This window comes from Phoxinus phoxinus (assembly GCF_949152265.1).
Source record: "Phoxinus phoxinus genome assembly, chromosome: 24".
NCBI lineage: Eukaryota > Metazoa > Chordata > Actinopteri > Cypriniformes > Leuciscidae > Phoxinus > Phoxinus phoxinus.
Genome location: NC_136899.1, coordinates 7,127,175 through 7,149,312, shown reverse-complemented (window position 1 = coordinate 7,149,312; position 22,138 = coordinate 7,127,175). Strand labels below are relative to the sequence as shown.

The 22,138-nt window shown below is 38.3% G+C and overlaps 1 protein-coding gene across 6 annotated transcripts in view; it reads right to left on the bottom strand.

Moving 5' to 3' along the window:
• Positions 1 to 8,612, bottom strand: part of col11a1a (collagen, type XI, alpha 1a) — a 73,005-nt gene extending 64,393 nt beyond the window's left edge. For 5 of the 6 annotated variants that reach the window (XM_079602374.1, XM_079602371.1, XM_079602375.1 and 2 more), the window contains exons 1-3: positions 8,237 to 8,612; positions 2,793 to 2,957; positions 1,512 to 1,725 (exon numbers count right to left, since the gene is read on the bottom strand). In XM_079602374.1, the coding sequence (XP_079458500.1) occupies positions 1,512 to 1,725; positions 2,793 to 2,957; positions 8,237 to 8,357 (500 nt within the window). In that variant the 5' untranslated portion in view covers positions 8,358 to 8,612. The remainder of the gene's footprint in view (positions 1 to 1,511; positions 1,726 to 2,792; positions 2,958 to 8,236) is intronic. The other variant, XM_079602372.1, reaches the window with a different exon arrangement.
• Between the last annotated feature and the right edge of the window lie 13,526 nt (positions 8,613 to 22,138).

The window sequence follows — 22,138 nt, the reverse complement described above, 5'->3', positions numbered from 1 at the left end:
TATTGTTGTTTTTACAGCAAAACACCCCATTGAACTGATACCTACAATAAAGCCTCTTAAACTTAAGACAAAGCACGTCCGTTGAGGTACATTGTTCTGTCAATTAATTTTAGCACTGCGGGGTGTCAAAATAAGACTCAAAGGGTTTCTGGACAATAATGAGCATTGCAAAACATTATCTAAGGATGCATGTTTTCACCGCAGATTACAAAAATTGCGACTTTATTTCTTGTAAATGTGACTATATATTTTGTAATTGTGACTTTAGTTTTCATAAATGTGACTTATCTCACAATGTAATTTCTTATCTCATAATTATGACTATTTCTCGAAACTGTGAATGTCACAATGTGACTTTTTATCGTAATTATGACAGTTTCTTGCAAATGTGACTATAGAGTATCTCCTAATGTGACTATTTGTGATTATTTGTCACAACAATGAATTTATATCTCACAATGTGAATTTTTCTCTTAATTGTGTTTATTTATTGTGAACTTTAAGGCCAATTCACAATTTTGACGGACTTTGTTTTCACATGAACATGTTCAATCACTGTTTGTTGGTGTCTGTTGGGACAGTGTGAACATGATAGTTATTTTTCACAAAATAGTCAATCCTACGGCCAACTTGTTTGATGGTGTTGGTCTGTGTGGTGTGAATTGACCTTTATATCTCATAATAGTGACTATTTCTCAAAACGGAATTTATCTCAAAATGGGACTTTTTTCATCTTAAAATTATGTATTTTTCTTGCACATGTGACCATCTCATAAATGTGATTATTTGTCACAACTATGAATTTATGTCTCACAATGCGACTTTTTATCTCATAACTGTGACTGTTTCTCGCAACTGTGACTATATCTCACAATGTAACCTGTTATCTCTTAATTGTGACTTTGTTTCTTGAAACTGCAACTATTACACCTCACAATGCTTTTTGTCTTATTTGAAACTTTATCTCACAATTACCTTTTTTACGTTTTACTTTTAGGCAGGAGCAAGCTTCCAAAAATGTCTGTTCATGTTGGTAAGAGCTTCCTGATGATGTAACCAAGGAGGTTAATGTCTGAGGTCAAGTTTCAGCCCCAATGGATCCGACTTTCCATCTTTCTAAAATAACAGAACCCTGGAGGTCAGATCACCTGCGGCCCTGTCTGCTTCACTCCATCAATCCAGAGTCACAGCCAGATCTCCTCTGGCTTGCCTCGCAGAAGAAACCACACATAACTAACGCCTCAATAGTCACTTGTAATTCTGATTTGTCTGCTTGTCAACCGAAAATACTCTAAAACGGTCCCAGAAATGTCTTCATATATATATGTAATGGATCAGGACTACAGTGTAAAAGTCTAGGCTGGTAACAAATGACTTCATGCTGGTACAGGCTGATGACTGACCTCCGTCTGACCCTGTCTGGAGTCAGTCTCGGTCTTTCTCTTTGAGGATGGATCTAAACAGGTCTAAAAAAAGCCCTTGTACATTCGGCTTTGTGGTCTGTGACTTACTTTCCATCAGCCAGGTTGAGAGAGCGGAACAGGGGGTAATCCTCCGGGGCAGGCTTGCCTGTCTGATCCTCGTACAGGAAGACAGGTGAGCGGCCCACCTCGACGCCTAGTTGTTGGACGCCTTTCTCGTTGTAGATGGACAAAAGGAAGGACTGGATCCCAGCTTTGGGCTTGATGGTGGTTAGGATGGAAAAGTCTTCAGGGAACACTCCATCTAGAAAACAGCACAAACAAGTTCACTGAAGAGTTTGTTGAGATATTGAGGTCCATCCAAACCGCTAATTGCTTTATTGAATTTGCCAGCATTATGGAGGACTAATATTATAATATTAGTCCTTATTAGTCCTTATTAATTAGGCCTTATTAATATTATATTTGGCTAAATTATACTGAAGACAGATTGGCTAGTGATTAAAAGTGCATGTGTTTTTATTTTATTTTATTGTGACATTTAATTAACATTTTAAATGTATAAAAAAAAAGAATTTAAATTGATGAATTAGATTTTTTATCCTCCATAAAGCATGTTCTGGCTTTCGTGAAGCAGTTTGCTTTCATTATTTTATAATCTTATATTAGTGCATTTACATTGTTTAACTAAAAATGCTATAAATGAGAACAACATTGGAATAAGATTTGACATTTGAAACACTTTATGTCAGATGTAATCCTTTATATCTAGCTTAAAAGGGGAAATGCAAGAGACTTGATAATAAAAACCAGATATGTGGCATTATCTAGGATGAAGAAATAATAGCAAGTAATAAACATGCATCTGTTTTCCACCATGTAAAAGACATCTGCAAAATTATGATCACATTCCAATTACATAATGCATCTCAAACTCATCGTACAAATTCAGAGGATTTGGAATGTAGTACTGAATACAAGTTGTATAGGGTACTTTCATGGGGCTTTTTTGGGTTGGATTGCCTGGTTAAAATAGCAGCTTGAACATTCTGCAAAAAATCTTCTTTTTATGTTTTTTTTCATGGAAGAAAGAAAGCCATGTGTAATGCCATTGTATTTTTGGGTGAACTGTCTCTTTAAACACTTCTGTTCATTTCTTATGCAACTAAGCAGACGAGCCATGCTGTGGTCAAGAGATTTTAGCCAAGTTCTCCTGCCGCTTAACAATACAAGCGTCTGAGTGAAACATGGCCCTGCACAATCAGAGATGGCATCTCATGTCAAAAGCCTTGGCAACCGTAACAAAGGGCACATTTAAACGCAGCTAAACGTAGGCAGGATATGGAGACATGTTCATGGGGTTCGGCTTACCTGGGAAAAGCTGCTTGGTTGGGGCACTGATCTGGGCATTCTTGCCTATTTTGTAGGCCGTGTCTGGCTGTGATGCTCTTCTGTTTGTGCAAAATCCTGAAGTTTTCTGTACTCCTTCTGGGACAGTGGGAAATTCTAATACTTTAAGGACATCCACAGGTTCTGCTGCATGGGGTTGAGAAGATACACAAAAAAGATTAATAAATAAATGAATAAAGAAGGAGAATGCACTAGAAATATTCATAGTTAAGCAGATAAACGTTTATAACTTTTTCTATTATTATAAACTATTATGCTTTTTCAAATATTACCTTTCATGCAGTGTATAATACAGCTGTTTGTGAATGTAAAAGGTCTACAAAGTTTTAAAGATCAAAGTCCACGACTAATAATGTTATTGTCTCCTAAAGAAAGAATAGATTCTGAACTGCCGAAACGAGTCGTTCGAAATTCCTGACTCACTTCCTGTTACATACCTACGTAACAATCTAACAAATTTGCATATTGGCAGCCTATATGGCCTTCATTGGCTGCCCGTGAACGACGCCTTCTTTGACCCGCCCTCAAACACTGTAGTAGATGAGGCCTGGAAGAGGTTGGTTCGTGTTGTCAACATGTCAAAAAGACAGAAAAACGTCTCGGTTACTAATGTAACCCTCGTTCCCTGAAGAAGGGAACGTGAGACGTAACGTCAACGTGATGTCGAACGTGAGCGATTGAAAGGGAACTGATTGTTCGTTACTGTTTGTATCACTGTGTATAAAAGCGCTGAGGAATTTCTGGATCTGAAATTCAAATATGGTAATTGTGTTTTGTTTCCAACACACACTTTTAGCGGTAGACCAATCACAGCAGACTGGGTCATCTGACTAATCAGAGCAGAGCATGCTCGCGGAAAGGAGGGGTTTAGAGAGACTGAATCTTCGACCAAACCATTTTCAGGCTCTTTGCAAATGTAAAATTCATATTATATTTTTTGGACTTAGACACATGTAAATGAATTGTAGGAGTCATCCAAAATAAAATTAGCAACTAAAATTTTTAAATGTGTTTTCAACTCAAACTTCAACAGAACAGCGTTTGAAGACGCTCTTAAACTTATTTAGGATAATCTACATATTAAATAGGCCTATTTATTTAAACAATTTTATAAAAAAAATTAAATATGTATACTGTAATTATTAATATCAAGTGTAAATCTAGGATCAAATCATATACTGTAAAGCAGCACCTGTATTTTAATACTTCCGTTTCTATAATATTTACTGTAAAGTTGGTTAGTCATATTACAGATTGTGTGTGTGTGTGTGTGTGTGTGTGTGTGTGTGTGTGTGTGTGTGTGTGTGAGAGAGAGAACAGTAAGTTAAATGAAAGCTGCGCAGTCAAATTAACTAAATTATCCTAATGATGACCAGAGTGACTGCATCAAAATGATCTCTAAACATTATTTTATGACCCACAACCACAAAAAAAGAAGCCAATGTCTGAAATTCACTCCTATGAGATTTGACCCTTGTGAAATTCCCGATACCACCTTCAACTCTTTGGGAGACACTTCAGCAACAGCTGGGTTAAGTAAACTTGAACCAACGGTTTCATTATGGTTAACGAAGCAAGATGAAAGATAAACACTGTTCACCCCGGATCACCCTGAAACTTCACTGAGAGGAAGAACTCAAAAGCACCATTGAAGAGGATGTCTTCATGATTAATTGTGAATGTAGGGGCACATGTTTGGCATCTGGGTGTTTTTAAGAATCTACCAACACCATATGTGTCTTCTGGGACTTGAGTGAATCTTTGGCATCTACCACATAAAACTGAACGCTCAAACTGCCAACAATAAAGGCATGCTACATCACAATAGGGTGGACTGGGAGGTCTAAACCGCTATAATAAAGACGCTGAGGCATTCCCAGTGCTGAGAAAACATTTACCACCCCATTTAAAAGTCTGAAAAGCAAAAGGTGACACACATTCATCTGCCGGTTCTTTGTGTTGAGTGGAATGATCCCTCACGATCTGAGAGACTTAGACCGAGCTTTATGCTGAACATACAAGCTAGACAAAAGGAAAACCTCAAATTCATCTAACACAATGAGGGATCTTCTTGAGACGTTCTCCATAACCTCAGGCCTCATATAATCCAGATGTGGCGCTGTCGCTTGAGTCTGACCTTTTGTCATTCAAGTGCCAAAGAAAAATGTCAATACTTTGAGAATACCAACCGAGAATGTGCTGCCATTAGGAGAGCGCAGCTGATGACCTGGTGCGATTTTAACCGGGCTGCTGTGCAAACACACACGCTGATCTGTTTCACTTTCATTCATTCTTTGCACTAGGCAGGCTTGTGTGTGTGGGAGAGAAGGTTGATTAGACATCGAGTGTGAATGTGGAGGGAGGTACTGACTGAGAGAGAGTTGCACATCAAGATCATTACTATTCCAAGGGACACCACAAAGTGGGAGGGGCTTCTTCTAAAGGAAGTTCTGTCATTTGCATAAATCATTTAATTATGAAATTCACTTTTATGGTAACAGGAAGACACAAATGTAGTGCTAAAATAACATGGATCCAATGGATGAGCTCTCATTAGGGCAAGGGAACGCAATGTAATACATTAAGAACATTTTTAGAATTTGACTTTTTGGGGTGATATTAGCGGAAAACCTTTTTACCTGCGGCTCCTTGAGACTCTAATAATGAATTCAGTCAGAATCTCTCTCTCTCTCTCTCTCTCTCCCTTTTTCATCCTCTATCTCCCCCTTCTCCCCTCGCTCTCCCCTCTTTGACACATGCGTGCCGCTTGAACAAGAAAGCATTATGCCACAGGCTCTCCGTGAGGCAACCTCATTGACAAAATTTTTTGCTACAATTTTTTCCCCTCACGACTGTAGAGAAACATCAAAAAACAATAAAGCCTTTCAGACATCTGCTTCTCAAGAACACTGTTCAGTTCACCTAATATTCCAGGGACAGTTCAGCTAAAATTGTAAAATGTGTCATCACTTACTCTCTCTAATGTCAATCCAAACACATTCGCTCTAGTGTGAAACAGATGGAGAACAGGTACAGTATGTGTTTTGTCTACAACATAAATATCTCCTTTGCGAAATGAAGAAAGTTATGCAGGTTTGGAAAGACCTGAGGGTGAGCGAATGATGACGGACTGTTTATTTTGTCTGAACATTAAACTTCTAAATATAAAGGTTCTTAATTGGCATCTGTGGTTTCATGTAGAACCTTTAACTTCCATGGAACCTTTCCATTGCACTTTGTAGTGGAAGTACTCTACATAAAAATGAAGAACTGTGCATTGAAACGTTCTTTGGGAAACCCCAAATGTTTCTTCTATGGCATCGTTGCGAAAAACCCCTTTAGGAACATTTATTTTTGAGAGTGTACATATAAGATGCAACAGAGAGAACCGCATGCAATTATGCAACATCAAGACGTTACGTTTACTTCAAAATTGGACTGAACCACAACAAACATGCATAGAGTTAACTCGCAATAGCACGAGTCGTGAATAGCCCAAATGGTCTTGATACCTACAGTCAGCACCATCTACCAGAAGAGTACGGAAAGATTTCTGAAATGTGTGCATTGTCTGAAGGAATGCACATCTGAGGTTCCTCAGCCCCAGGGGCTGAGAAAACATGTCAGTACACTGCCAGCTCAAGAGGGCACCCGGTAGAAATGCCTTCACAAGCCACAAACCGCAAAGGATATAATGCATTGCTTCAGAAGTCCAATTGGATTAATATATTATAAGATCCATTATCAGTTTTGATAGGCGCAAAAAAAAAAAAAAGGGGGGGGGGGGGTATTAAGCATGCCGTATCGCTGACACTTCAGAGAAAAGAAATCTGGTTATTTTCAAGCAGCCTAAAGAAATGTGTCAAATAAGAGAACAACAACAATCCATTGTCTTTGCCATTTTCAAACTAAATAAATGCCTAATTTATTTTGCCAAGGTACTTTGCTCCTGTGACGGTGAGTGAGACCTATCATAAGGCCAGACTGGGGCCCCTGGATGGCTCTGGGCCCTTTGAAGCCTCCAAAATAATAGGGATGGACAGAGAGGACAGTCATCAAATAACGGGAAGGCACTTAGTAGAGAAACATTCCCACTGGGAAACTCATCATGTGGACCTAGAAAGACATGGGAGTCACAATGTTGCAAAAGCCACCACTTGGGCTTCGGTGGAGCTAGGGGTGAATGGGGAAAGGGTGATTTTGGCTATAGCCCACTGTGGGCTCAACGCTAGTTCATTACCAAGCAGCAATCTCTAATGTCTAACAGTGTAAAGCGGACAAGAAAAAAAAAAAAAAAAAAAAAGTTCAAAAGGTAAAGATTTTATTTATAACATTTACACCATATATATACTTATATATTGCAAGTGCATTATTCACATTTGCATATTTCTTGAAAAATCACTGGTTGCAGTTCTTATTATCAGTCACGCCCATTGTAAATTGGACCTCCCAGGTCTCAGTTACTATAAATCAAATTCTTATCATAGTTAAAGGTTGTAAGATTGCTCATAACACAAAAAAAATCATGTCAATGCGACCAGAACACTTGTTCACAATGAAGTCTTATGAGCATAAATTAGTAGCCTATCAATTACAGATAAGCTCCTATTAATTCGCCTCTCTTTGAATGCACTTAATTTGGCACACATCTTCATCCACAATCACACCATTCAAGAAGATATATTTTATTTTCTTAAATGTAAGGCATGGGTGTAAAACCCTGAGGAATTCCACCCTGCTAACCGTGTCCACACACACCTAACGGACCACAGGTTCAAACAAAGAGCTTTTTTGCCCCAAAGAAAATCTTGAACTGTCTCTCCGTGACACTTTCTTGACACATTCCTCCTCTTCACTCTCTCATTGAGTGTAATATAACGTAAAATATATAGACATAAAATACAATCGCAAAAGTTTGGGTATATGCAAATTGAAAGGGCAGAACAAACAAAGTAATGCGCAAAAGTCTACTTGTTACAACTATTTTAAATTACAGACTTAGACCCTTTCCGTGTTTAAGATTGTGATCACGATCCAATCATGCTATGCACATATTGTATAGGCTAAGAAAAGCATTATTAACCTTATGTGTTACATGCCCATGAAGTTGCATTATAAATTGTATTAAACGCTTGTGAAATAATTTGGGGAACTGATGGCTTTATTTTAAGGAAATTTCAAAGAATACAGTCTTCTTCATTTCATGATTACAATGTCTTTTGATTTCATGTGCACATATAGCCTATTCTATTTTGCAGCACGCACACACACACATATATATGGGATGCAGATCTACGATCACCTGTCTAAATCAAACGCGTTAAAATCCGCGGGCGCAAATGCGCATCTCCTATCTGACAGTCCCTACAACTTCATCAAAAGTTTGGAAGTCTATCTTTCCTTACCTGCTCTGACATTTGGAGCCTGCAGAACCAGGACGAGGGAAACTGTGATGAATTTGAAAACAGTGGAATCCAAAAGACACCTTTTCGTTTTCCACATTGGGGACCACCTTGGCCTCTCCATGGTTGGGGCGCCCACAAATGTGTACAAAACCCGGGGCGACCTCTGCTTATTTGAAAATGATCTCCCTTCTACAATCCCAAAATGTGCCCGATCTGCTCTAAACAGCCATAGGTGAAGGGTATTTTGTTTCGCCGGGCCCCCTTAGATCCTCCTTTCCATGCGCCCAGCCTTCAGACTGAAGGGAATCGGGCTTTAATCAAAATGAGACGCTGAGCGCTCGATCGCCTCACCGTCAAGAGGGCTGGACCCAGACCCTGGATTACAGGAAAATGACAAGGGAAAAATACCCCGATTAGCAAATCACGGGGCTTGAAAGTTGGCTAGGGATCCACCCATCAGTTTTCCAAAGCCTCCCCTGGTCGCCCTCTTGCGCGTCCCCCACGAAAGCCGGTAAAAAAAAAAATCCCTGGTGTAGCCTGGGAATGAGAGAGAGAGAGAGAGAGAGAGAGAGAGAGAGAGAGCATGCATTCCATATTTATTCAATGTACGTTTTCAGATTAGGCATATCCTATTTGCATCACCAACAGAATGGTGAAAACATTTATTATAACTTTTCTGATAACATAAACAAGCATTCTTACCAGATAATTAATGTAGCCTATATTAAACAAGTTTATGTTTATACCAGATAACGAATGAAGCTTTGTTTTATGTAGCCTATATTTTACACATCCAATGACAACATTATATTAGCCTACTATAAATATACAGGTCGCCTATAGGCTACAATATTTTGCAGCGATTGACCAATCACAATCAAGGGTTACACTTTATTTGGTTACACTTTTTTTAAGGTGTCTTTGTTACACTGTAATTATACATTTAAGTAATATGAATTAACTACATGTACTTACTATAAGGTTAGGATTAGTTGCATGTAATTATACATCCTTTATAATTATTACTATAGTAACTACAGTATATGTAACATGTAACAATGTCAGAGTTACCCTTTATTTGAAGGTGATGTAGATACTTTGTATTTACTCAAAAAAAAGTCCTGAGTAAAGAAAAAAAGTACTGAATAAAATTTATTAACTACATTATAGAGTTACGGTTAGGGTCTGGTTTAGGGTTATTTACTATAGGCTGGTTTAATAATGCATAATTTAATGTTATTAATATAGCTGGAAAACTAATTAAGTATTCCAGAGAGCTGTGTTTTTAATGTTTTATGACGAGTCCATTAAGTGACCATTCATTTTGAATAGAACTAACATACTGGATTTAACATACCTTCGTCAACTGTTATTTAGAACATTATTATTGTTAAGTTATTTAGAACCTTTGATGAAATCCATGAGAAATGTGTCAACTCTTGCACTGTGAAAAGTGTTCAGTTGACTTAACTTAGAAAGAAAAAAAAAACTGTTGCCTTAATTTTTTTAAGTAAATAAAGTTCAAGTGTACTGAAAAAAAATAACTACGTGACCTTGACAATTCCACATAACTTACTTTTTTTGAGTAAGTATGAAGTTTATTTACTCAATTCTAAGCCAACTTAGCACTTTTTACAGTTTGGCTTTGACTGTCAATAAGCAGGAAAAAAAGTATAAAAGACAAGAAAGTAATAAAAAAAACGTATGTTTTGCAGACCTTTATTCTTCAAGAGTGCATGTGGAGGTTGTGTGGGAGGGGCTAAGTTTGACTGACAGCCCATCACTTTTCCCAGTTTCATTCCTCCACACTGCAACGTAAAGGAATTAGTTAACCACATAATTACTGAAAATCAGAGTCAAACTCAAACAAATCAAAGTATGAATAAAATGATGGTATACTTCTTTTAGTATACTGGCATCTCTTTGGTTTGCAGGGAATTCCTGTGTTAAATGTGACCAATAGTCTCTAGTTCCGATTCAAATTGCCATGTAAAGGCTAAGTAAACGTATAATGATCATTTAGTTTAGCTCCGCTTCTAAAATGTATGAATAAAATGAACAACTGGCTCTACAAACAAATGGCACGCAGCCAGCTCGTGATCCATGCCAGAAATAAGTTTTTGTTAGCATGCCAAATCTCTTCTATGAATTGATTAAATAATGAATAAAAGGAAAAAAGAACAAATGACTGTGGCATTTTGCATTAAGATTCAAAATCAATAAAATGATTAATACAAAATCAGTGAGATAATTCATCTTCATGCATACAACAAAGCATTATGTCATCACCTCAGGGCAAGTTGGAACTGCACTCTGTGAACGTCTCAGAAACATGCACAGTAGATCTTCAGATATTTGCGTGCAGTAACGCCTGTGATCATGATTACATTGTTGAATTTGGTGACAAAATTATTTTCCTACCAATACAAAATATGACAATATGCCTATCCTTAACAAATGTCCGCAGCTTATGACTAGTGTTGAATGCCATAGGGCTGAATATGTTGACTCTAATTGATTATGATGAAGTGCATAAAAAAAATTGCAGTAATTTTCACTTACCTTTCACTGTGTTGATGGACTCTGCCAGAGATCAAAGGTCAAAACACATTCTGACAGTTACATGGCTCTGATATAACAAATGTGGCATTCTTAAACATATATATCATATTGTGTGCAGTGGGTGTGAACACCGGGGATAATCACAAAGTTATCACATAATAAATAAAACATAAAAGTGCTCCTCATTGCCAATAACATGTGTTAAGATGTGTGCACAACAGATTCTCATATTGCTGTCATATAAAATGATGTAGTTATGCTTGCTTTGAGCAAGATCTTTAAGAGGCAACTTTTTAGTGTGCCTCTAAAAAGGGAAACAAAGGGAAAGTTCACCTTAAAATGGAAATTAAGTAATCATTTACTCACCTTGGTGTGTTGTTCTATTGCCGTAAGCCTTTTTTTTTTGTATGGACCACAAAAGGAGAATGTAAAAAAACAACAACAACATTCAAACATTCATATAATGGCAATGAATAGTGATCAACACTAAACTTTTAAAAAAAGTAACTAATTAACAAAAACGCGACATGAAATACAGAAATAAGTATCTGTATTCTTCACTGAGTCCAATATCACCGGACTGAAACTCTGTTTGTCTGATGACAGTCTGAATGACAGTTGACAGATGTGATGCAATAACACCTCAGAAAAGAAGGTACATGAGTTGTATTTCATGTCCTGCAGAGAAGCCCAACAGCCAAGGTCAAGAATTTCGTTAAATAATACATTTAATTTCAGTTTTTTTTCCACTAAACCCTATCGTATACCCCTAGGACACTTAGAATATATGGTACATGCCACATGGGATCATTCTGTGACACTTTTACGTCTAAGATATCTGTCGCTATTCACTGCCATAATATGGACAAGCGCGAGCAGGACATTTAGAAAAAAATATGTATCTTTCTGTGTTCCATAAAAGAAGGGCATACGGCATTAGAACAACACCAGGGTGAGTAAATTATGTCTCAATTTTCATTTTAGGGTGACCTATCCCTTTAATGTCAAGAACATCAAAAAAATTTTTTTTTAGATATGACCAGTCCCTTCAGGATTATTATTTGACCTTAAGTGAAATCATAAGGGGAGACTTTTCACAGGCACACACTATCCAGCCACTAGCTTCTGTCCACCAGAGTCTAAACACACAGAGCCTGAGGGAGTATAAAGGGCTCTTTCTGTCTCAGCTCAGGGCCAGAGCGGACCGAGAGTTCAGTCACTCAACATACAACCTGTGCTCTGTGTTCAACAAAGAACTCCCACAGAACACATTCCCTCAACCTGGGGAGTGAACTTAAACACGAGAAACAATCGAAAATGCTCAAATTGTACGCTTGAGACGACTCTCTGAGGTAAAAAAATAATAATTCTAGACAGCGGTAGGACTGTCATTCGGGAATTGTGAGCTGGTTATTTTCACTGTGGTCTACCATGGTGGGTACTAGAATGAATACTGGTTAAATATCGCTTCCATTTTAAGAGCGTCTACATCTGTAATGTCCACATAGTGGAAGCCAAAAGGGGGAACTGCTGCTAACTTTAAGTAAATATACATAATTAGCCTACACAAGCTCCAAATAGCTTTGTTTAGAGGTTCATAAATGTGCAGAACTTTTTTGTGGTGTCAATAAGCATTTAAAAAGCCCAAGCTGAAAGTGTAAGAAATCATATACATTGATTATTGACTCTGGCTGTACTCCTTTTTATAGTGTTCAAAGCCTCTTATTTACAAATACAAATATAATGTAAGTCTCGGGTCCTGATATAAGTGCAAACTAATCCTATGAATCACCTCCACATGTTCAAAAGCTTTAGTTGATTGTTGATGGAGGTCAAGTTTCAGTCACCTAACACCTAACAAAGTGGATCACAAACTGGGAAGCAAATCTCCATTATTATACACTCTTCAAGTCGTTCTTACACCCTTGATCACAAACATACTACATTACAGGCGGTAATGGCTCTCTTCTCATGTTTAGCCGTGGTTGGAAACTCACCCCAGGGCCCTCACAGTTATTCAAAGCTGGGTTGTACATGTCAAATCTCACAGTAGTTCATTCACTTTTCCTCACGAATGCCATTTTGTCTGGGCAAGCATTCTACACCTAAGGAAGCGTGACGCCCATTACTTCAGATGTAGAGAATATTACTCCAGACTCAATGGTGTTTAAAATAAAACAAGTTATGCAACAGCAATCTTCTAAAACCATATGAAGAACATATGCTATGATACATAAACCTATATTTAAAAAGCAGTTTGGTTTCAGCAAAGACAAACCGCACCAGGTTTTACATAGCTGTGCAACACTCCTGGGTTGAGTAGCACCAAGGACGTATGGTGAGTGAAAAAAAAAACTGTAGAAAGGTCAGTGAGTCATTGGAGGTCAAACCAAATGATCCCAGATGGACCGCAGGGAGGGTGAGGTGAGCAAGACGCACCCAGTGTCCAGGACATGAGGTCCCAGGGAAAGTAGATGGGTGGTCTGACACTGCAGGAGGGCATTCACAACCCCCGAAAGTAGCCGAAATGGGCAAGCCCATGAAAGATCAATTCGTCAGGCCTTTTGGAACATGAAATATGGTCTTGACATCGATATGATTTGCCAGCGTCAGGGTGTCAGGGCCTTGGCATCACTCTCTAGAATTAGTCAAAAAGACATCGAATTAAAGATCAGATTTACATTTACTCTTCCATTACTGCCTTGAGGAAGGCCCATCAACCTCATCTTTTCTCTGCTGCCACTCTCTCCACTGCTTACTCATACACTTTAGAAATATATCCCATGTTTAACAAGTGCATAATTCAAACATACAAAGGAAGAAGCCTCTTTAGTGCTCCTGCAAACTTTATGTTTTATTTATCCAAACAGATACAAGTGTGCCTGTCTCCAAGCGCTTATTTAAAGAACTTCCTCAGTAAACATTTAGGGGGACCACACATTGTCTATACCCATCTGGCTCAGGGTAGTGGAAACACATTTACATTTCTTGGGCAGTCTTCACAAGTAGCCAAACCTAACCTAAAATCACAACATTAATTGAAGTTGTTTATATAAGCAACACTCATAATCATCTATCAGCATGCTTATAAGTATATTTTAAAGTAGAGTCAAGTTCTACAAAAGAGGATTACCCAGGCCTGTAAATTTGTCAACATCATTTTGTAATCACAAAAAATAAAGATCAAGGATGACAATAAATGTATGGGAGTCTTGTATCTTCAGTATGTTTCATCACTCTCACAGTTCAGTGTCAACAACACATTCCTCTCCAGCCCTACAAATGAAGAAGTACCTCATATACACTCCCATGAGCCAAGACATACAGAACCTCTCCCTCTTTATGTTTAACATATTACCGGATGGATGGATGGATGGATGGATGGATGGATGGATGGATGGATGACAAATAGATTAATCAAACACTGGAACAACTGGCCGACAGACAAACATACAGACCGGTCGAATAGTGGAACGACAGACAGACTGGTCAAACACTGATATGACCGACAGACAAACAGACAGACTTGTCGAAAACTGGAAAAACAGACAGACAGAAAGACGGATAAAACCGACCAACCGACAGACAGACTATATTTAATATTCAAATTCCATACTATATTTAATGTTCTTTTTGATATCCAGTTTCTGGAGATTGCATCTAACCCAGTCCTTTCTCAGCAGCCACATACCAAACAGTCAAGCTCCGCCACTGGGCATGATGTTTAGTTGCCGTGCCAATTATTTCATGCTATCTGATGCTGTCAAATGCAATAACCTAATCATCTGAAGAGAACGCCGCATGAAGTCGGTTAAAAGTTTGCTTAATATAATTACAGCTCATCGATTAAGAAGTCAAATGATGTGGGATACTGACTCATAAAGCTCATAGCCAGAAGACAATCATAAATGAATCAAAGCCCTTAAGTCCTTTTAATTCCCATTTATTTATACAGTGGCATGAAATCAACTTCAGTGAACATCTTCTCTATATCTGCAGCATTGCTGTTATAACTTCATGCTTTAACACTGTTAAAAACACATAGGTGCGGTCTGTCACCCTTCTCCCTATGCATAACACAACAACTCTGAATTTATCTGACCACTCCAACAGCTAATTATATTTCCATGCTTGATAAACTCAGCCTGACTGAACATTTTGGCAGCATCTGGAGGGTAAAACAACAGCTCACTGATACAGGAAACATCTGATCAAACACATCAGGAGCTCCAGACTGATTCAACAAAGCACTCCGACACACCAGGAGATATTTGCCCAGCCTCCAAGTGATGCACATGGCTCCGACGTGCTGATGTTAGTGATTCCAAGAAAACCCTAAGAAACATCACAAAAGCGATCTCTTTAATGTCTCAGTTGTTTCAGCATCAAGCAAATCTCCCGCTTCTCAGATGTTTTTATCTGAGGGGGAAAAATCAGTTAGCTCACATGTATCTTTTCTGAAGAAGTGTTTCTAGTTTAAGAAGAGACCTCAACAATATCTCAAACTGTCCTCAGATTGACCAAAAGAACAAAGTCTGTAATCAAAAGTAAAAAATCTCACTATGAACTATTTCTCATCAGATTCGTCCAAAACCAAATAATCTGGGTTATTCACTGAATTCATCTTATAGCCCTGCACTTTTCACTTGGTTTACGTTTATTCACTTGGTTGTTTGAGAAACTTTAGAAGAAACATCTGATAGTTGATACTTAACAACCGAAAACTCTTGCCTATGCCCTCAACAGCTGAAAACGTAAAACTTTTTATGCGTTTTGGCCGTTCCTTTACACAACAGTGGTGTTTTGGGTGCCTGAAAACGCAAAGTTTTGAAAAAGGGTTACTTTTTTTTCTTTTCAAAGAGTTTTAGATATATTTATATGTATATATAAAATGTTGTGCATTGAGGATGACGGAAGTGAAGACAACAGAGTAAGGATATATTTCCTCTCAGAGTCACTCAAATTAAACCAAATCTCACATGCTGATCACTGGGTGGCTGTAATCACGGTCTGTTAAATTACTATCCCTCTCTAGAACTGTTTCCACGATTGCTCGCTAAGAATTCCTTAATTACAAATGCTTATGCAAAGATAGAATTAAAACAAACATGGTTCTTTATTGAACTGCAGCAGAGATGTTATAGTAGGAGGAAGGGGACCACGCATAGTTAAAATTATGCAAAAAATCATAACATTCAAAATGCTGGCTGTAAGAATGGAAGACCCGCCTGTCAGTTTAAAAAGCCGACTTGCCATAAAGAGATTTTGACGTAAGTGACCTAAACGCTGTGACCCATGGCAATCCAAGTCTCGCGCTCTTAGTCTAACTGCCTGTCTCGGCTCTGTTCAGACCTGCACTGCCTTCCTCTCCCAGCAGCCTGATCTCTGCCCTATCCCAGTCATGCCCCACCCACTGCAGGCCACTTCCAGCCCCAGACACTGCCAAACACAGTCAGACATTGAACCACTGAGATTATAGTTCCTGCAGGTGCAGTGTCAAATAAGCAGGCTTTGGTTTGCGTCAATTTCAAAACCTAATTATATTAGTATTTAATTAGTCTATACTTATTAACCCCATCATGTAATCAAAGCCATATCAAGAGACAAGTGGACAATTGCAACAAACCCCATAAGTTAGGAACCTAATTGTCAGGTAATTATTAAAAGCATATCTCACCACAAAAAAAAAAGAGAGGAAATTGACACATGTGTCGGTGTAGCAGGCAACACAAACAAGATAGGAATAATCAAAATTGACTTGATGAATGTATAGGTGAATAGACTGGAGATAAACACATTACAAAAAGACAATAACCGACAGAGGACAGAACAAAACAAAACAGAGAGTGTATATATATATAGCCTATATGATGTGAAAGCATATTGTATGCTGACAGGTAAGTATTATTAATTATTAATAATTATGATTGTATGCTTAGCCTACTTAAGATTTGAGTGCTTCAGAAAAGATATGGAAGGGTCAACTTAAAAAAAAAAAAAGCATGCTTTTATATTGAAGAATGGAGCCATGTGATATGCATGCAGACAGCATGACCCTTAACATTTACACTTTTCTGTAAAGGTAATGAGTGGTTTTGGAGAGTAAAAAAAAAAGGCAAAAAAGGGAAAGATAATATTCACATCCCTCATTCAAACACACCCCTCGTGGAAGAAAACGTCTCTATTGAAGTAATCACAACGTTCCAGCAGCTTCAAATACAGGGGGAGTAGCCCTTTGAAACATAACTTTCAGACATTTTCATCACTAAAGGCTTTAGCAACAAGTATGGCAGTTTAAAAGGTGAGTAGGCAGACCCTCATCTTGCAAAAAACTTGAACCACTAGCATGTCTATGCTTGTCAGTTTCAAGTGTAAAAGCTTACACTGTGCAGATGCTTTAAAATCCCTTAGGGCTGTTCCTCAGTGCAGTATACATTTATGATAGTTATATGTTTTAACTGCAGCAAAATAAAACCTATAAGTCAGTCACTAAATAAGTATACATGTACAGTAGTCCGAAACACAAAGTTGAGATAGCAACATAGCTACAGTTCAGCTAAATGCTAATGGACAAGTTTTCCTGAAATGTCTGGTCACTGGCCATCTTGACCCTTTTTTTTTCAGGATGCTGTTGCATGACACTGAAATTCAAAGTAAACTAGTGTAACGGAGGCCAGCTATAGTAAGAGCTGTGCAGGTGAAGCTCACTAACCTGGCCTCAAGAAGTGCACTAGTGACTCCCATGCCGGAAACAAGGGTTAGAATATTGATTTACATAAGTTGGAAAGCCTATTTGCAGTGACATAGTGACATGCAGTGACTGAAGGGGAAACCTGATTTCACGAAAACGTGATTTCAACCGAGGGGCGCCCACAGAAACAACCCACACCAGGGCCCCGGATAGCCTAGCTACAGCCCTGCAGACTAGAGATCTGTAAATGCATTTTACCAAATTCAGAGCATCTCGCAACCAATGCATTTGTTGATTATTTTTTCCACTCTAGCTAGAACATGACGGCTGTGCAAACATATCCCACAAAACAGGAGGTCTACACATCAAGGATTTCAAGATTGCCTGTCCACTCAGCAATGAAGACATTTTCAGCAAAAGGAAAAAAATAAAAAAAAATAATGTGTGCTACATCAAAGTAATCATTAATGGTATAACCAGGGTGAAGGAGGAGACCGCTATAGTGGTTATGGTTAACGTGTTCATGGCCGTGTGGTCCATGCGGGGTGGGGCGCAGCATCACCGGGATAATTGCTAGCTGGGATATTGCTGCCTGGTAGGGCCTATGCATTGGGCGAGGTGCATGAAACGTAGATCAAAAGAAAATATACAGCTAGACTGCTCAGCAAATCTCTTAGTGGGGCTCAAGAGCCAAAATAGCATGTCCTCCGCATCCATGAACATTGTGGTCACCTTGAAGCTTTATGCACGGCTAAGTTGAGTAATAAAGTCGCTATAGCAATTAGCTGCAGTTGGGGTTTGGCATCGAAGGTCTAATTCTAAAACTAACAAGGCTCTTCTTTGTTGTGTAAATTCAACCTCGTTCGGACTTCCCATTTAATTATTAATTCAAATTATGTACATCACTTCTAGTCTATGAGCATTCTGAGTATAACCACGAAATCACTTCACAAAACGAAATCTGCAAAGTCCTTTGGGCTAGAGTAAAACACTGGGTTCCTCCCAGCCCAAAGGACATTGTTTGATTTGCGAATCTCCCATTTTTTCTGAAGTGTGGAGCGCCCTGCCTCAAATTCCTTGTTAACAAACTCAACTCAAATCCTCCACAAGGGGACGTTGAAACATGAGAATAAGGTCAGCCATTTAACACATCGAGTAATGGTGCATGAGGCAAGACTTTTCTGAAAACATCCCAAATGATTCTAATCTGATATTACATGTCAATGCAGGACTCATTTTGAGCCTGGCTGATCTGTCAAAACAGTTATATGATATCTTCAGTCAAAGCCCCACAGTTCAAAGCTCTTGGGATCAAGGGAATGATGCCACAGGACTTATAACTCCCAGAACTGATGGTATGAAGAGAGAGAGACGGGGGGAAATAAACTTGAAATGCTTCTTCAGATCACACGTTTTTACTTAGAATTTTAGAATTCCTATTCACACTGGCAAAATAGTCGCTGAAAAGAATCACTGTTTGAATTTACTGAAAACAAACACTTGGATAATGGTAGCTTACATGTCTGAAATAACTGGCGCACAGGTGCCATCTGAAACCACAGGATAGCCAACAACAGTGACTGTCTGGAAACATTAGAAAACAATCACTTTAAACATTCGAGCAAAGTCACTGTCCAAAAACACTTGAGCATTATGTACATCTGCTGTATATCAACCTACCAACTGCAAAAAAAAAAAAAAAAAGGATAACAACTTTACAAAAGAATTTATTTGAATACCATTCGCAATTTTGTCTTGCAAAATGGAAAATCTGCCTGCTTCACATTCTGTCACAAGCTTCAGTGTCTTTTGTCATATCAAAACCAGAGCAAGGCATCACAAAGGCTAGGTTGTTCCCATTGTGTTGGACTCACATCTGCATGGCACATTGCTCAGGAATCCGGCTTGTGCTGATATCACCATCATATGGACTTGATTTTCGGTTGTCCCGGGACTAATTAAAGAAATGATCACTCGAATCCACTCCACTGGCGCAGTGTTTCATCTGTCGTAATTACGACCTGACTGAGACCCAAAACAACCCCCAAGTAGAAGCACTATGTGTCAAAAGCATGTTGTTTAGACATTGGCAGGTGCTGAAGGCATTTTGGAGAGAAAGTTAAAGAAAAAGATAGAGAGAGGAGGTTAGAGAAAGATGGAGAATAAGGAGAGATCTGAAAGTGGTGGTTTAGATAATAGCAGTAGATCTCATCTGTTTTCTTGATGCATGCCTGCACCCAATGACATAAGGAATTACTTAGACAGAATGTAGCTTCCTTCCTCTGTGAAATTATTTCTGATTAAATCTTTCCTTTTACTTTTAAAGACAGGAAGACAGCAAAGGGAAGCAACTGCGTTAGACTCACTGTCGATGTGATTTAAAGGTGCTAAGCAATTAAAGTCATTTTGCAATAACGCCATTTTGCAAACTTAAACCACACACTTTCAACAAAGACATGTCAATGCATTTCCTCATTCCAATTAGTCAATAACTTTAATTTACATCACATTTGAACACTATTTGTAATTTGCTATTCCTAAATCAGAAGTAGTTCTTTTTAGGGGCAGGGACATTGTCATTTCAGGGAGAATTGTATTGGACAAAAACACCTGTGAGTGCATGATGAGTCATCAATATTATTATTTCGTTTTCATAAAATAGACTGTAAATTTTAAACGCACACATGTATCTGCTACAAAACAATTTTGAATACGTTTAGGAGTAAGCTAAAAAAACATGGACTAAAAGCCACAAAATTCCATATTTGATGCAGGTTTGGTTGAAGCGAAGGCAAGAAACAGCATGCATGCACTTCTTTAAAGGGATTGTTCGCCAAAAAATGTACTCACCCTAAATTTGTTCCAAACCTGTATGAGTCTGCTGAACAAAACAGAAGATATTTTGAAGATTGTCGGTAACCACACAGTTGATGAGCCCCATTGACTTCCATAGTATTTTTTACCCCATACTGGAAGTCAATGGTTCCCTACAAATGTTTGGTTACCGACATTCTTCAAAATATCTTCCTTTGTGTTCAGCAGAACAAAGAAATGCATGTAATATACAGGTTTGGAACAAATTGAGGGTGAGTAAATGATGATAGAATTATCATTTTTGGGTGAACCATCCCTTTAACAATGGGAGGCAGGATAAAAGTTTATAAGTGTCTTAAAATAACGGTATAAAAACAGGCTGTGATGCCTCTGCTTCCCTTTATGCTGTATCAGATAATATGTCTTAACCAGGAATTCATGAAAAATGGGAAAAGCACACATACATTCCCAAAGAGAATAAACAGGAAATTTGTGATTGTTTATCTGTTTATTTACTTTCTTTTAGACATAGGACTCCGGCTGTTTCGGAGCATTTGGGATTAAGAATTCTTTGCCTACAGCAAGGACAGCGGGCTTGTTTTAGAGCTGTCATATAAATTACAGCTAGAGGAATGTAGTGACTCTGCTTGTGTTGATCCAGAAAGCACTTTTACTGCAGACAGGCCTGTTACGCTGATCTCTAGCCCCCCACACCCAAATTAATGTTTGTTACTAGCAAACAACTCAGACTTGCTGTGCTGCCCACGGCACATTGCAGGGCGTCTATGGTCACAGTTCAAGCCTGGCAAAACTCTTAAATTCCGTTCTGAATCAGTTTGTTTTAATATAGTCATTTCTAATTTAGCTCATTAAAAAAAATTATATTCAATAAAAATTAACTGTATTCTTGTCCATTAACCACTGCTAAACTATTCATTTTGATTTGATCTTTTCATTTCTGTAAAATTTGACCCTTCGTTTTAAAATAGAGACTACATGCACATGATCATTTAAATGAGCTGCAAAAAATACTACATAAATTAATAATTCTTTATTTATTTCATATTTTTTGAAGGAAGAAAGAAAGAAAGAGAGAAAGACTACATGGTTTACCTGCAAAAATTTATTAGTAACGCATACATAACCATTTGAATGAGCTGAAAAACTTACTAAATAAATAAACAGAGAGAGAAAGACATGGTTTACTTGCAAAAATCTATTTGTAATGCTGCAGGGCCATTTAAATAAGCTGCAAAATATACAATATTAATAAATAAAAATAGAGAGAGACTGCATGCTGTATCAAAAAAGTTTTATTTATAACATCACAGGAGCATTTAAACATACTGCAAAAAAAACAAAACAATTTAATAAACATTTACCATGTTATTAGGTCTAGACTATAAAATAATTTAATTGCAAACTGCTTTACATTAACATCCGTCACCATCAGACGATCGGTTGGCTTCTACAGAGTTCACACGAGTAGTCAGCATGATAGATGATTTATGCTTCACAAGGCAATGCTGATGGGGCACAAACCTTTCCTTCTTGACACGTTTCTGTCACTAGCCGGGCCAGCTGACAGGGTGGTCAGAGACGGGCAGTCCCGTTCCCTGCTCTCTCCAGGCTCTGGCTGTTCAGGCCAGGGATTAGATACCTTCCGCTCCTCCCTTCACCTGTGAAATTTCAGAGCCGGCCAGACTGAAAGGGGGCATTGTTCCCCCCTGTAAGGAATGCCCATGTTGTCCGCAATGGAGAAAAAAAAACGGGAAAAAAAACTTCATTTGCACTGGAATTTGGAGGCTGTCTGACAATGGTGAGGACGATCTCCA